We start from the raw sequence: 15,900 nt of genomic DNA on the forward strand, positions 1-15,900 counted from the left end.
GCTGCATGGTGGGGGGAGGAGGGAGGGAGGGGGATGGGGGGGCCCGAGGGAGCTTGTTGGGGAGCAGAGCCAGGGCAGGTGTCTCTGGGAACCCTTCCTTGCTTCCTAGACTCGCCGCTCCTGTGGCACCGAGACTTTTCACTGCAGTGATCACACTTGTAATGATGTGAGCGAGCATCTGCCCCCTGGTCTAAATTGAACCATCCGTCCTGGCAGGAACCAGGGCAGTCTGCTTGCTCATGTCATGTCCTCGGAATTCAGCCCCCCTGGGGCTGGTGGCCCGTCAAGTGCAAGTCCTTTGGGGTGGCAGGGAGGCTCCGAAATTGCTGCCACCCTGGTTGGGAGGCTGTGGGAGGTACACCTAGGGTCTCAGATGGTGAGATGTCCGAGTCCGACTCTCGCACAGATGCTGGATGACCGCGACAGTTGACAGCCTCACTGGGCTCTGCTTTTTCATCTGGAATAGGACAGGACGATGGCCGTGCTGGGGTGGGGGTGGGGTGTCACTGAGACTCTCAGTTGTTAGCAGCGGGTAATGCAGGGGAAGTGCTCAGGGTGCCAGCTACCATATTGCTCTACGCTGTGCGGGCCAGGGCGGCCACCAGAGTGGCTTAGCGGTGCCCGTGCCCTCCGAGCCGCCTGGCAGCAGACAGGCCAGCCCCCTGGACCTCCCCCACCGGAGGGGACGGGTGCTTGGCCCCTGCCTCGCCACTTCTTGATATACAGCGGGCATTAGGCCGCCCAAAGGGGCCACTGCATCCTTAGGAAGAAATATGTCCTCATTTTTCTTAAACACCGTTTCCACTGAGTGAAATGTTTAGAAGGGACGCGCAGGGAGAACTTTATTTCCTACCAGGGAGTTCAGAGCCACCAGGCAGAGCCCATAAAGCACCCGGAGCCTGGTAGCTGACAGTCTGCCCGGCCCCAAAACACATTACTCACCGGTGGGGAGGGGCTGCCAGGCCTGCCATCCCCTGGGGACTAGCCCCCACCCCACCCCACCCCACCCCAGGCAGGATGGGTGACTCTGAGACCCGGTCATGGGCATCGGGCTCTGGAGCCTCTGGTCCCCTTGAGCCCAGGCTACCCAGGGCTAGGAAGGACCTGGCCCTGACCGGGCGAGGAGGTGGAATCAATCCACCCCCCTGCCCTCAGTCCCCAGGGATCAGGGATGAGGGGCCCAGGTGCAGCTAGAGGAGCCCCCTCCCTCCCCCAGAGCTGGCAGGAGCCCTGGCCTTCCCAGCCTGTGGAGGGAGTGATGCGGTTCCTGCCATAACGGGCCCTTCTCCCGAGGCCCTCCCTTCATTCGATTTCTGAAGCTGGCTGATTTGCATATTTATAAATATCAGTAAATTATTTATTGTAGCAATCTGCTGCACCATTTTACCCATCACAGTTAACACTTTAGGGGGCTCCGTGTTATGGGAACTGGGGGTGGGGGTGAGGAGGAGACGGGCAGGAGTAGTGAGGAGCCCTCTTGGGTGGCCTGGGGCTTCCTGGAGCCTCCGGAGCTGTCATGGGGACATGGTGGCAGCCCCGCACCTTGCTGCGCTCCGGCCTTTGTGCGCTTGGGCTCTGGAGTGTCTTCATGGCTCCAGGGTCAGCTTCCTCCTCTGTCAAATGGGACGACGGCAGTGCCTGCCTCACGGGGTCGTGGTGACACACCATGAACTAGCGCCCAACAGGTGCGAGGACAGGCCAGTTCTTGCCCCTCCCTCTCTCCGCCCTGAGCAGGACCCCTCAGCTTGGAGACAGAGCTGCCTGCTGGGGGCTTGTTGAGTTTGGAGCCCCTGGAGGGGAGACTCAGACTCTGGGAGCCGGGGAGGGGCCATTTGTTGCCCACAGCCCGGCCCTCCAGCCTCTCCTGTCCCCGCTACCAGCTGCCTCTTCTGGCCCAGGTGTGGTTTCCTGGTCTAGGGATCTCATGCTCAGAAGTGCACCACGCTTGCCTGTTTGTCCCCTCCCAGAGCTCAGCTGCCTTTTCCTAGATGCTTGACTGTCAGGACCTGTGCTTGGCACAGACAGGCACCCTGTCACCTTAGTCCTGCAACTCTTTCATGGGCATAAAGCCCGCTCAGAACCCAGAGCTTAGCGAGGGGCAGAGCCAGGCCCTGAACTCACAACTGTCTGCCCCAGAGGCCAGGCCACACCATGGTGCAGTGCTGCCTCCCAGGGCTCACCCTGGCCCATCCAGCGTCCCTGGGGCCAGAGGTTGCAGGCTGGGAGACGCCCTGGGCTGGCTGCCCACAGGCAGATACCAGCCTGCTCCTTTCCCCGGGGCCCAGCTGGGTCCACTGCAGCTGCCCTGCCCCTCGCCTCCTCTCTGGAGCCGGGCCTTGGGTTAGCGGTACGGGAGTCCCCGCGCCTTCCCACCCTCCAGCCCAAACTGGCCTCCTGGGCAGTATTGTTCCCAGAGGAAGTTTCCAGTGTAAATAGAGCAGCGGGCAGGCTGGTGGCGGGAAGGAGATGAAAGGGGCAGTGACAGGGCCGGGGACGGATGGCTTCCTCCCATTGAGGCCCGGCCACGGCGTTTATATTTTAGGGAAGAAAGTCAGGGGAATGTTTACATGGACAGGAGCCTGGGGTCAGACCACTAGGGGGGTAGTCTGCAGGTCCCAGGGTCCTGAAGGAGGGGGAGAGGAGAGGGCCCCACGGGGTGGGCCGGAAGGCGGGTGGGCAGGCATCTTGAACCTCAGCTCTTACGCACACACACACACACACACACCCCTCTGCTCACAGCTTGACTCTCACACGTGTGCACTTACGAGGAAGGCCTGCTTTTGCCTCTTGCCCTGCACCCCAGGCCCACATGCCTTCCCCACCTCCACCCCTGGGAGCAGCGGGAGTCAGAGGGAGGGCAGCATCTGGAAGGCAGGTGGGCTGGGGCAGAGCAGCAGCTGGAGGGCAGGTGTCGGGGGCGTGGGCGGAGCCAAGGGGCCTGCGGCAGGGGGTGGGCCCCCGGCACACAGCTGCAGCACAGCTGGTGGGGGCCCGCAAGGGACTGAGCCAGGCACACGGCCGGCATCAGGAGAGGGTGGGCAGGGCTGGGTGGGCCCGAGTGCCAGGAGGCTCCAGGATGGGTGGGGGCCCAGGGACGGGGTGTCACCAGCAGCAAGTGCAGCCCTGGGAGCTTCTGCTTCCCTCTTCCTTGGGATAAATATTTATAGATTCATTTGCCGTCTGCCATACACACTTGGCTGCTTACCTCCTGGTAAAAATAGAGCAGGATCCCCCACTCCCACCCTCCTTCTCTACCAGGGCCAGGGGCAGAGGGGCCCAGGTGCGGCCTGCCCCTCATAGGTCTGCTTGAGGAAGCCTGGTGTCACAGAGCCTGGTGGCTGGCCTGGAGGTCTGGTGGGATGGCGTGATGAGGGGCCCCATCAATGAGCCTTGAGAAAGAGCCCACGATGGTGCTTAGAGACTTGGGTGTGGGCAGTGCAGACTTGGAGACGTGGACAAACATGGGTAGAGTGGACATCCGGCTATAGGGCAAGGGTGGGGACCGGAAGAGCCAGGGCTGCAGGACTGGGAGAACTGGGCAGCTGGCTTCAAGACAAGGACCTGGGACTGCTGGGCATTGTCTGTATCGGGGAGCGACCATCTGTGTGCACAAGCCAAGTCTGCCTACAGATGAGGTCCTGGCCCAAGCGTGCCCATCTCTGTTTGAGTCAGCCTCTCAAACACAGGCTCCAGGCATGTGTTTTTAGTCTCTTGATCCATTATAGTGAAGCCCTTCTGACTGTGGACGTGGGAGCAGAGTCCCTCCCCAGGCTTAGCCTTTTGAGCTGTGTGGAGACGCGGCCATGCCCACCCCCTGGGAGCCCTGCCATCTACAGGCTTCGATGGGGCCCCCTGTGCACAAAGGGAGTGTGAGCCACGACTGTGTCTGCCGTGGCCACCGCCCCACCCCTGGCACTGCCGTGTAGGAGCTCACTGAGTGGATGGGTGGACAGACAGATGGACCAATATACAAATAAACCAGTGTAGGTGTGTGAGCTTTGGTTGGCATTTGTGGCAGGTCCCAGCTGTTTGGGGGTGGTCTTGCCATTCCCCCCCAAGCCCTGGGCGCCTGCTCAGTGGCCGGGAGGGAGGTGGCCAGTGCCCGGGTAGCCTACTTACAGCTCCAGGCCATCTGCATCACACTGTCATGCTCAGGGAGAAGGCACTAGAACGGCAGCCTCCGGGCATTCCGCTGGGAATCTGAAGAATCCCAATCTATTCCCGCTCCTCAGGTCTGAAAAGTGGGCTTCCTGGGGCCAGCCAGGCCCCCCAGGGCTGCAGGAGTTGGCTGAGGGAGAGTGACATCCTGAGGCACAGCTGGCCTGGCTCCCGGGGCCAGACATGGGGAGAAAGTGCTTCCAGGAGCCAGGGCTGAGAAGACTGCTCCTGTGCGTGAAGTCATTCATTCATTCATTCATTCATTTACAAGATATTTCTGAACCGCGTAGTCCACACCAGGCTCTGAGAATAGAACCCACAGTCTAGTGAGGGGACAGACGTGCCCTGGTCTCAGGGCAGTGGGGTGGAATGTGACTGGGGAGACCTCTGGCTTGGGGGACGTGGGGCTGTTGAGGTGGGTGGCGGTGCCTCTGACCCCTCTCTTCCATCCCCACAGCTGAAGGCACCCGGTGCACCGACCCGCCCGCAGGCAAGCCCGCGATGGCGGCCAAGCGCAAAGGCGGCCTGAAGCTCAACGCCATCTGCGCCAAGCTGAGCCGCCAGGTGGTGGTGGAGAAGGGCGGGGAGGCTGGCGCCCATGCCGAGGGCAGCCCACTGCGGCCCCGGGACAAAGAGCGCAGTGGCGCCGAGTCCGGGGTGGCCCGGGCCCCCCGCAGCGAAGAAGACAAGAGGCGGGCGGTGATTGAGAAATGGGTCAACGGGGAGTACAGCGAGGAGCCGGCGCCCACGCCAGTTCTGGGGCGGATCGCCCGGGAGGGCCTGGAGCTGCCACCTGAGGGTGTCTACATGGTCCAGCCCCAGGGCTGCAGCGACGAAGAGGACCATGGCGAAGAGCCCCCCAAGGACGGCAGCATCCTGGAGGAGAAGGACTCGGATGGGGCAGCCTCCAAGGATGACGGTGGTCCCAGTGCCAAGCAGGCTTCAGGTGGGTATCTAAGCCCTGGACGGGACAGAACCCCACGAGGAGGAGGAGTGGTGTGTCTACAGAGCACACCCTCTTCCCTCACTCTTGCTCCAAGTAGTGACCCCTCTTTCGGGCCCACGGAGGACTCCTGAGGGGGTCGGGGCTGGGGCTGAGGTCACAACCAGAATGGGGGAGATGAGTTGGGCAGGGGTTGGGGCGGGGGGTGGTGTGGCAGGGGTGAGAAGGGAAGGGCCTGAGAAAGCAGCTTTCCAGACATGTGAGCAGGGTTGCGATGGGCTGCCAAACACACAGTGGGTCTTCAGGAAGACAAATGAATGGGTGAACAGGCAGATGGATGGATGGATGGATGGATAGTGTGTGGGTAGATGGCTTGCCACAAGTACCTGCTTGGGAAGGAGCCTATTGGGGGGCATAGTACCTGGATATGCGGGGAGAGACAGCCAGCCAGCAGATCCCATTGCACCCACCTGCCCCAGACATGATCCCCTGGCTGACCTCTCTCCCACGAGATGGCTAAGGCCTGGCTCTTCTGGGGTCCACGTATCCTTAGATGCAGAGCAGCCCTGAGCTCCTCCTGCTGTGCGGAGGGAGGACCTCAGTTCTGGGTGGGAGCGGGCACGGCCAGGGCTGGAACTTGGGGCCTGGGCTCTCCTCAGCTCCCCAGCCTCTTTGCAGCGAGCGCCTAGCGTCCCAAGCCTCCCCTTCCCCTGCAGCAAGGGGCGCATCTCCTCCCTGCGCGGGGAGCCCTGCGCAGCCACATAATTATGCATATAAGATATAAACAGAGCTGTTTAATTATCCTTCGCCACATCAGTGACAGAGTAATTAACAAACATTGCAAGATCAATGAGGAAAAGTGTGACCTTCAGTTTCCTCTGATAGGAAAAGCCCTTGCCGTTCCCACACACAAGGTGACTGCGCTGGGCCTGAGGAGCGGGGAGGGACAGGGACCAGGGCCACTGTCCCTTCAGCGCCCCAGTTCCTCCTGGGGGAGTGGCGAGCCGGCCCGGCAAGAGGCAGGGCTGGAAACTGCCCGGTGACCTCATGGCTCCAGACCTCGCCCCCTCGGGTATGGGATAGCAGCGGGATGGCAGCATGACGCCAGGCAGCCTGCTCAGCCTGGGCCCTGGAGCTGGGCAGCCAGAGCCCAAGCTGCCCACCGTGGCCTTGGGAATGCAGGCCTCTGGGCTGCCCCCAGGACCCCTGCCTGGCCCCCTCCCTGCTGTAAGCCGTCTGCCCTTCAAAGCCTTCTGATTCTCTGCCATATATAGCGAGGGCTCAGCTGCCTCCAGCTATTTTTAGCCCTTTTCCCTGGTCCCTGAGCCACTGAATCTAGCATCCAGAGCCCACCCCTCCCAGGCTGGGTCCCCCACCCCAAGTGGCTTGAGGTCAGGACAGCAGCCCACCAGCCAGCCGGCCCAGGGGGATAGCCATCTGTCAGTTCCTGGAGTCACTCTGCCCACCCTGGGGGCTGGGTGCTGTCTATGACTGTTCTCTCCTCACCCGGCAGGCCCCAGACCCCACAGAACTGCCCTCCCCACTGTCTCCCAGGAGCGCAGAGGCTCTGTCTACCTGCTTCTAGGTTTTCTCTTGTGCCGGAGCCCAGCCCGGCGCTCAGACCACCTCCAGGTGGGGTTGGGGGCAGGAGAAGAGCCCGCTGCTGGGTGCTGGCCACACCTTTCCCTGGCCATGCTGTTAGGACCCCCAGCCTGGGGTCCTGCTGCTCTGTGGGCCCGGGTGTGCAGGCTCAGACAGGAGTAGAGAGAACACACATGTCCTCTGGGGCCTGACGAATCTCACCCTCCTGAGTGTCCCCACCCCTGACTCGGGGCGGGGTATTATAGCAGGTGGTCGGTGTTAGCAAGTGTCTGCACGGGAAGGCACATCCTGGGGGGGCGGGGGGTGTCCCACAGGCTTGCAATGGTGGCACATAGTGTGTGGAAGGGGGTTCGTCTCCAGGGAACAGCCCCAGGCCAAATGGGACGGTCTTGGGAAGCTGGATGTGGAATTTGAGGTGGTCTGGGTACGCTTGTATGTGTGTCTGGGAAGGTCACTGGGACGTGAGCTTGTGAGAGTGTGTGTGCATGCACGGCCCCATGGGGAGGTGGCTGCGGGGGACTCCCCGTGTGCCCTGCCGTGGACACTGGAGTGAGAGATGTGGACCGTCAGCCGCTGTGTCTCCGGCCCTGACTCTCCTCGGGGTGGCCCACCCTTGTGCGTGAACACGAGTGACCAGAGGGTGGCAGGGAGGTTTGTAGGCTTCCCTGTGTCATAAGTCTTGGCTGGGGTGGGGCCCTGAAGGAGTCTGAGCAACACATCAGCAGGCTCTCTGCCCCCTCGGCCCTGTTGTCTGGGACCGTTAGCAACCGGGGTGGGGGAGCCAGGAGGGGCCAAGAGGACAGGCTCTGAGGAGGCTTGGGGCAAGCCCCTCGTCCTCCTCCCGGGGATCAGGGGTCTGTGTGTCCATTTGTGGGGGGAGGGAGGGCCCTCCAGGCCAGCTCTGCTGGTCCCACCCCTGACCAGTCCCCAGGGGTCCTCCTGACTGCCCAGCCACTGGCTCACAGTCCTACCTGTCCCCAGCCCCCATTCCCACCCCCACTCCGGAGGCAGGTTGAGATCTGGCCTTACTTCCAGTAAAATGACTTCTCTTTCATATTAGGCCAAGGCGAGAGAGCGGAGACATTTATGAAACTTTGTTTAATGTACTGAAAAGCCATCGGCCAGAACATTTAGGAAATTGATTTTCCTGGCATTGATGAACTCGTTTTATTTTACCCCAGTATTAATTACTTTTTTTTTAAACAAATTAATTTAAGAGTCGTAAAACCTAACAAGTGAGCCAAATGTCCATAGATCATGTCCTGCTCCGCCCCCTCCCCAGGCCGGCCCCCTCCCTCTCTGGGGGTAGCCTGTCCCTTGGCTACCCTGCTCCCTCCCAGAGGTGACAGCCCCTCTCCTCTCCAGTAGGAGAGGCCTCTTCGCTGCGGGACTACGCGGCCTCCACCATGACCGAGTTCCTTGGCATGTTTGGCTACGATGACCAGAACACGAGGGACGAGCTGGCCAGGAAGATCAGCTTCGAGAAGCTGCACGCTGGCTCCACCCCTGAGGCGGCCACCTCCTCCGCGCTGCCCACCTCCGAGGACGCCCTCAGCAAGCGGGCGCGGTTCTCCAAGTACGAGGAGTATATCCGCAAGCTCAAGGCCGGCGAGCAGCTGTCCTGGCCGGCCCACGGCACCACGGCCGAGGGGCGGGCGGGCAAGGAGGCACTGGGCCCCCTGCCCGGCCTGCGGCTTCCCAGTAGCACCGCGCACCTGGAGACCAAGGCCACCATCCTGCCCCTGCCCTCGCACAGCAGCGTCCCCATGCAGGGCCTGGTGGCCCGCGCCTCCAAGTACGACTTCTTCATCCAGAAACTGAAGACGGGTGAGAACCTGCGGCCCCAGAACGGGAGCGCCTACAAGAAGCCGTCCAAGTACGACCTGGAGAACGTCAAGTACCTGCACCTCTTCAAACCCGGGGAGGGCAGCCCTGACATGGGCGGGGCCATCGCCTTCAAGACAGGCAAGGTGGGGCGCCCCTCCAAGTACGACGTCCGGGCCATCCAGAAGCCTGGCCCCGCCAAGGTTCCGCCCACCCCCAGCCTGGCTCCTGCACCCCTCGCCAGCGTGCCCACCGCTCCCAGCGCCCCTGGGCCAGGCCCTGAGCCATCTGCCTCCCTGCCTTTCAACACTCCCGAGTACCTGAAGTCAACCTTCTCCAAAACAGACTCCATCACCACGGGGACCGTCTCCACTGTCAAGTAAGGCGCGCGTCACCCTCATTGCCAACCCTGAGTCCAACACTGGGGTGACCCAGAGACCCACTTTCTTCCTCTGAAGCTCACACTTGTGGACACATGCAGCCGCACCTTATGCACATCTACTGTGCACCCAGATTCTCACACATGTACTTACACACACTGCCTACATAATCACTCACACCCAGTTCATGGGCCCACACACTACACATATTGCTGTGTGCACAGACACTCACTCACATACCACATACAGGCAAACCTTGTTTGCACTTCAAAGATGTTGCGTGTTTTTGCACACTGAAGGTTTGTGGCAACCCTGCGTTGTCAGCTGATGGTTAGCATTTTTTAGCAGTAAAGCATTTTTTAATTAAGACATAGGCATGGTTTTTTCAGACATAATGCTATTACACTTAGTGGACTACAATATGGTGTAAGCGTGCCATTTCTGTACTCTGGGAAACCAAACAAATTCACGTGACTTGCTTCATTGTGACCATCGCTTGATCATGGTGGTCTGGAAGTGATCCTGCATCATCTCCAAGGTCTGCCTGTGCTTCTGTGCACTTGCTCACCTGCTGAACCCACCTGCCAGAGTCCTGTAGCCCCATCTGCCCACAACAGGCTTTTTCTCCCTGCCACCGTGAGGGCCAGCTGCAGGCTCATGGTTGACTGGGAAAGCCCTACTCTGGATTGCGGGTTCAGGGCTCCAAGCTGGTGGCCTTGGCTCCTGGATTCAGAGCCTGGGCTGTGTGAAGGGCAGCAGGAGACGGTAGGAGGCTGGGGTGGGCGGACCCAGCGCGAAGCCCTCGGCAGTGGTAAAATGACTGATGGATCCATGTGTGGGGCTGAGAATACCTTTCCCCACAGCCATCCCTCTTGGGGGAGGGCCCAGAAACCTGAGAGCAGACCTAGAGAGCCGCCCTGGGCATGGGGGTTGTGGGGGGGGGCGGGGGGCTTTTCCAACCCCTCAGCCACACTTGCTTGGTGCTGCTCTTGCCCTTTCCCCTGGGGTCTTCCCTAGTGGTCCCTGGTACCCCTCTTCAGCCAGAAGTGTCCTGACCCCGCTGTGTGCAAGAGGGGCCAGGCCCCAGCTTCCCAGGCTTCTTGAGGGTTGGACTCTAGGTCAGACCCATGTTCAGGGTGGAGCCCTCCAGCCCTGCCAGCTTGAAACAGCCAAGCCCTTGCCAAAGGTGGGCCAACTGAACCCAACTGTGCTAGTTTTCTGCCAAAGGACTTTTCCCATCCCACCTTAAGTGCCCAGGACGCTACAGAGCAAGGGAGACAAGGGTCAGGACTCCAGGGCAGGGAGCTGCCCCCAGACACACCTGGGGCAGGAGGCCGACTCGTCCACTCATCAGCTGTGCCCTGTGTGTCTCTCACCAGGAACGGATTGCCCACAGATAAACCAGCTGTCACTGAAGATGTAAACATTTACCAGAAATATATTGCCAGGTAGGCCCCTGGGGAGGAGACTACCCTGGAGAGGTGGGTGGGGCAGGAATGCTGGGGACCATGGGACCGCATGCCCATCTGACCGCTAGTATCAGCTGCCTGCTGCCTCCCCACCCCCACACACTCCTGCTCCCAGACTCCCTCCAGGGACTGCCCTCTGCCGCATCTCAGAGCCCCTGCCCCCTTCACGAGGTCCAGACCACAGGCCCTTAAGCAGCTCGTACCCCAGGCAGGACTCGGGTACCTAAAAGGGCCTGCTAGCAGGGCCCAGCCACAGGTGAGCACAGGGCCCCCCCTCCACAGCTCATCCAGAGCCTTGGGGTGGGGGGCAGGAAGGGCAATGCAAGCCACTCTGGAACAGTAAGGGGATGAGAAGGGGTGTGGGCAGGTGGCCTCAGCATGCAACACCCCCCCACACACCACCCTGGGCTAGACATTGACCCTCACCACCTGACTCCAGGCCTGCCCCTTTACCTCCTTAAGGCAGCGGGCTTGGCAGGTGAAGAAACTTCACCTCATCAGATCCCCCAGCTCAGGCCCCCGGCGGGCAGTGCCTGGCGGGGCAGCACCTGGCTGGGCCAGGCCCTGGCAGCCGTGTTTCTGCTGATCTCCGTCCCTCTCTGTGTCTCCCTCCTGTTCCTCCTTGTCTTTTCAGCTTTGCTGTACTCTCTTTATTATTATTATTATCATTATTATTAGTGCCTCAGCAGATGGCTCTTTTGGCAGCTTCAGCTTAAATCTTTATTTGCAAGTGGTTCTCCCCGTTACACGGGGCTTCCCCTCGATCACTCCATGGTGGGGCAGGCAGGCTGGGCCCACCACCTTGTCCACGGTTATCACGGTGTGTTCTCCCTGGGTGGTCATCGTTCAGCCTACAAGATCCCCCACTCTGGCAGTGTTGGACCCCGGAGAAGGCCCAGGGCACTCTGAACTGTAGGCGGTGGTGACCAGGCAGCTAGTAGGGGCTCCGGGCTGGGGAGTTGGCCAGAGAACATGCTCCCTACCACGGGAAACCAAACAGATGCTGGGCTTTAAAAATTCATCACGCTGGACTGTTTCAAGTGTCGGGAAAACCCAGGACAGAGGGAGCCCTTTAACACTTCTCAGTCACAGAACCCTGGGCTGGCCCGACTGGGGTCCCCAGCACCTGACCTGGCACTGGGTGGGGAGTGGGAGGGCAGCACCTGCAGAAACAGCAGCTGGGCCCCCTTGGGGCTCATGCCTTCCCCACCTCATCCCATCCCATCCTGGGCCTGTTCCCCTGACCCTGCTCTGGCCTCTGCCTTGGCCCTGCTTCCTCCCCCCAGTGTTGGTGCCAGGCCTCTGTGTGCCCCCCCAACCCCACCCCGGCATTCCCTCTTGGGGCAAATAAGGCTCAGTCTGCAGCTCAGTGGGTTTGGGATTCCCAGCGGCCCTGTCACTCTCCTTGGCCTTCTCAGCCTCTGCTTCACAGACACAGGGGCCACCTCTGCCCCTCCAGATCTCCACCCAGGGCCCCCACACCCCAGCAGCAGTCCTCTGGAGCACAGGCACAGACTGTTCTCAGCCACAGAGGCTGAGGACCCTGGAGCTGGCATCCAGAGAGGCCTGAGCCCACCCCTCTTCCCTGCAGGTTCTCAGGCAGTCAGCACTGTGGCCACATCCACTGCGCCTACCAGTACCGCGAGCACTACCACTGCCTCGACCCCGAGTGCAACTACCAGGTATGTCCCGTGGGCACTGACCCTGCTCCCGCAGGCTGGCACAGCAGCAGAGGAGCCTCCTGGAAGCAGGACAGGGCTGCAGGGTTCTGCTAGGGCCACCCGAACTTGACTTGGGCAGGAAGAGAGGCCAGAAAAACTCTCAGCCTGTCCACATTCCTAGATTGCTGCCCACAGGCGTCTGATGGGGTCTGGAGCCCTCTGCCTCCCCAGTAATAATTATTCTTGCTCCCAGGCACTGAGTCTCCCATGCACCAAGGACTGCTTAGACAGCCTGCGTACCTTGTCTAGTCAGTTCTTTCCAGTGTCCTCATGAGGCTGGTACTACTGCCCCATTTTACAGATGATTATGTTGAGGTTCAGATAGACTGACCCTTATGTTCAAAGCTCATCCTCTGGTGGGTGCAGAGCAAGCGAATGAGAGGGGAATGCAGACGGTCTGTCTCACCAGGGAGCCCAGCCTGGCAGGGCCCATCGGTGACACTAGACAAAATGAGTTGTCACCTGTCAGAGGCCTTAACTGAAAGGCTTGGCCCGATTCATCTTCTCTGCTTCTGGGCCTGACGATGGAGAGACGTGAAGAAGGTCAGGGAAGGGTCTGTGGCTCTGGAAACTTCAAAATTATTCCCTCCCAAGTCCAGGGTGCTGGCCTTGGGGCAGTCTGGGCTTCCTCGACCCAAATAGAGTTCTTTGTAAGGAGGACCGGAGGGCCTGGGGGCCAGGCGCGGCTTCCCACCCACCAGGCCCTCTCTCGGCAGAGGTTCACGAGCAAGCAGGACGTGATCCGGCACTACAACATGCACAAGAAGCGGGACAACTCCCTGCAGCACGGCTTCATGCGCTTCAGCCCGCTGGATGACTGCAGCGTCTACTACCACGGCTGCCACCTCAACGGGAAGAGCACCCACTACCACTGCATGCAGGTGCCTGCCGCCGCCCTCCACCCCACCCTCCCCCAGAGGCTGGCCTGCCCAGGCCGGGGCACCTCCCTTTCTCCTTTCCTGGGGCTGGCCGGTCAGAGGAGAGGGTCTCCGGGGCTCAGGCTCGGGCAGTGCCCGGTGGGCCGGGGTGGGGACTTCCCCATGGCCATACTTGGTGCGGGTGCAATTCAGCGAGCTGTTTATACAGACCGACATTTTTCAGGCTTTAACACCAAGAGCAGCATTGCAAATGGTTCCTGAGGAGGTTTTTGTTTAATTCTTTGTTTTAATGCCACGCAGAGTCTGGGCTTTTTCAAGGTGTCAGGTCCAGGGGGAGCGACTTTGGGTTGCAAATAGCAGCCGCCGCGCCTCCCCCGATATTTGTCAGGGGGTTGTTATGGCCTCTGTGAAACAACCTGGGCCAGGAGGAGAGGGGGGCTCGCTCTCCGGGCTCTGAGATGGTGCAGACACTGGCACGGCCCAGCCCTCAAGAGTGTTCGGATTCCACTGGTTTTTACTCAATATGGCAACGCTGCCTGCCTTGGCCCAGCTCGGGTGGGGTAGGGAGGGCCCAGTGCCAGGAACTGTCCGCCAAGCAAGTCCCTGGGCTAAAGGTGACTGCCAGGCCCCTGGGTCCAGCCCTGCTCACTCGGGGGGCTTCAGAGGTAGAGCCACAGATTGGGGACCCAAAAGCCACCTCCTGCAGCACAGGACTCCCACGCCTGTGTGGGGAGGTGTCCCAGGCTCTCTGAAGACAGCCTGCGCCCAGCACACAGACCAGGCCCTAGGGGGCCTGAGGGGTCATCCTTCATTAACTGCAGTCCCACCGGTTGGATGTTGATGGATGCTGAAGCTCCCCCACCGGGGTTAACTGCACCTGGAGGAACAGCCAATCTGAGCTCGCCAGGGTGCTTGGCCTCGGCTCCCCTGACTGCCATTCTGGCCCCTGCAGGTGGGCTGTAACAAGGTGTACACGAGCACGTCAGACGTGATGACCCACGAGAACTTCCATAAGAAGAACACCCAGCTCATCAATGACGGCTTCCAGCGCTTCCGTGCCACCGAGGACTGCGGCACAGCCGACTGTCAGTTCTACGGGCAGAAGACCACGCACTTCCACTGCAGGTGAGCGGAGGCGGCCGGGGAGGCTCTTGGCCTGGGGAGGGCCAGAAGGCAGGGCCCCAGGTCCCTGGGTGGCTCAGAGCCCTGCGTCCTCAGGGCAGTAGGAACAGGAGCCAAGGGCTGCTCCGAGGCCCCAGCTGAGCGTCCAGCCTGATCTTCTACCCCAAGGCCCATCCCTCCCGGGGCCACCGTGGGAGCAGGGCAGGGAGTCCTCCTGACCTCGCGAGGCTCCATGACAGCCTCCCAACGTCCCCCCCCTCCACCCCCAGGCGCCCCGGCTGCACGTTCACCTTCAAGAACAAGTGTGACATCGAGAAGCACAAAAGCTACCACATCAAGGACGACGCCTACGCCAAGGACGGCTTCAAGAAGTTCTACAAGTACGAGGAGTGCAAGTACGAGGGCTGCGTGTACAGCAAGGCCACCAACCACTTCCACTGCATCCGCGCCGGCTGCGGCTTCACCTTCACCTCCACCAGCCAGATGACCTCACACAAGCGCAAGCACGAGCGCAGGCACATACGCGCCTCGGGCTCCGGCGTGCTGGGGCTGCCGCCCTCGCTGCTGGGCGCCAAGGACACGGAGCACGAGGAGTCCAGCAACGACGACCTGGTCGACTTCTCGGCCCTGAGCAGCAAGAACTCCAGCCTGAGCGCCTCCCCCACCAGCCAGCAGTCCTCCGCCTCCCTGGCCGCGGCCACTGCCACCTCTGAGGCCGTGCCCAGCACCACCAAGCCTCCCAACAGCAAGATCTCGGGGCTACTGGCCCAGGGCCTGCCTGGCTCCATCCCCCTGGCGCTGGCTCTCTCCAACTCTGGCCTGCCCAGCGCCGCACCCTACTTCCCCATCCTTCCTGGCCGGGGCAGTGCCTCCCTGCCAGTGGGTGCCCCTGGTCTCATGGGTGCCATGTCGTCTGGGACAGCAGGCTCAGCAACCCCTGACACGCCCACCCTGGCGGCCTCGGGAGCTGGTGACTCGGCGGTGGTGGGGGCTGCCTCGGTCCCCGTGCCCCCTGCCTCCATCATGGAAAGGATCTCAGCCAGCAAAGGCCTCATCTCGCCCATGATGGCCAGGCTGGCCGCGGCCGCCCTCAAGCCCTCTTCCCCCTTTGACCCAGGTGAGCAGGCTGGGCCCTGCCTGGGAAGCCCGCTCCTCTCCAACCCCAGGAGCTCTCTGGCCCCCGTGCAGAGCAGAGTAGGGGTGTTCGGCAAGGGTGGCTTTCTATCCCTGGCCCTGAGACCCCTGTACCCCTCTTTCCTGGTCTTTGCCTCCATCCTCTTTATTTCCTGTTTGGGGCCCCTCTCTCTGGCCTGCCCATCCCAGGCAACTCCTGTTTCTGTCTTTTCATCTGTGAAGTATGAGCAGTAATCCTGGCCTCACAGGGTACCTGTGCGTCCCCAGGGCCTCTGCGAGCTCCCCCTACCCTGCCATGTACAAGTCTAGCCCCAGTGGGAGCCGGCCCTGAGCCCCAGGCTTCCCTAGGACCTCCTCCAGGTGACAGGAGGGGACACGACTTCAGCCCAGGGCCGGGGTGGCCACACCACAGGGATGCTCAGGGGATTCAGGCCTGGACAGCCCCTTGAGACCAAGGATGCCTTGCCCAGGCTCTCGCTCTCCATCAGCCCTGTACAGTCGCAAGTTCTGTGATAGTGGAGGCATTCCATTCTGCACTGTCCAATATGGTAGCCCCTTGTCACATGACTGCTGAGTGCTTGAAATTGGCTAGTGGGACCGAGACCTGGATTGGGGTTTCTTTCAGTTAAGCCACATCTGGTCAGTGGCAGCTGTGTCAGAGTTGTTGGG

The 15,900-nt window shown here is 61.3% G+C and overlaps 1 protein-coding gene across 5 annotated transcripts in view; it reads left to right on the top strand.

The window, feature by feature from the left end:
* The window catches only part of CASZ1 (castor zinc finger 1), a 155,156-nt gene that overhangs the window by 122,681 nt on the left and 16,575 nt on the right, over positions 1 to 15,900 (top strand). For all 5 annotated transcript variants that reach the window (XM_043923791.1, XM_043923793.1, XM_043923792.1 and 2 more), the window contains 7 exons: positions 4,616 to 5,104; positions 8,072 to 8,906; positions 10,287 to 10,355; positions 11,968 to 12,058; positions 12,814 to 12,978; positions 13,928 to 14,100; positions 14,367 to 15,214. In XM_043923791.1, coding sequence (XP_043779726.1) covers positions 4,616 to 5,104; positions 8,072 to 8,906; positions 10,287 to 10,355; positions 11,968 to 12,058; positions 12,814 to 12,978; positions 13,928 to 14,100; positions 14,367 to 15,214 — 2,670 coding nt within the window. The remainder of the gene's footprint in view (positions 1 to 4,615; positions 5,105 to 8,071; positions 8,907 to 10,286; positions 10,356 to 11,967; positions 12,059 to 12,813; positions 12,979 to 13,927; positions 14,101 to 14,366; positions 15,215 to 15,900) is intronic.

This window comes from Cervus elaphus, chromosome 14 (genome assembly GCF_910594005.1).
Source record: "Cervus elaphus chromosome 14, mCerEla1.1, whole genome shotgun sequence".
NCBI lineage: Eukaryota > Metazoa > Chordata > Mammalia > Artiodactyla > Cervidae > Cervus > Cervus elaphus.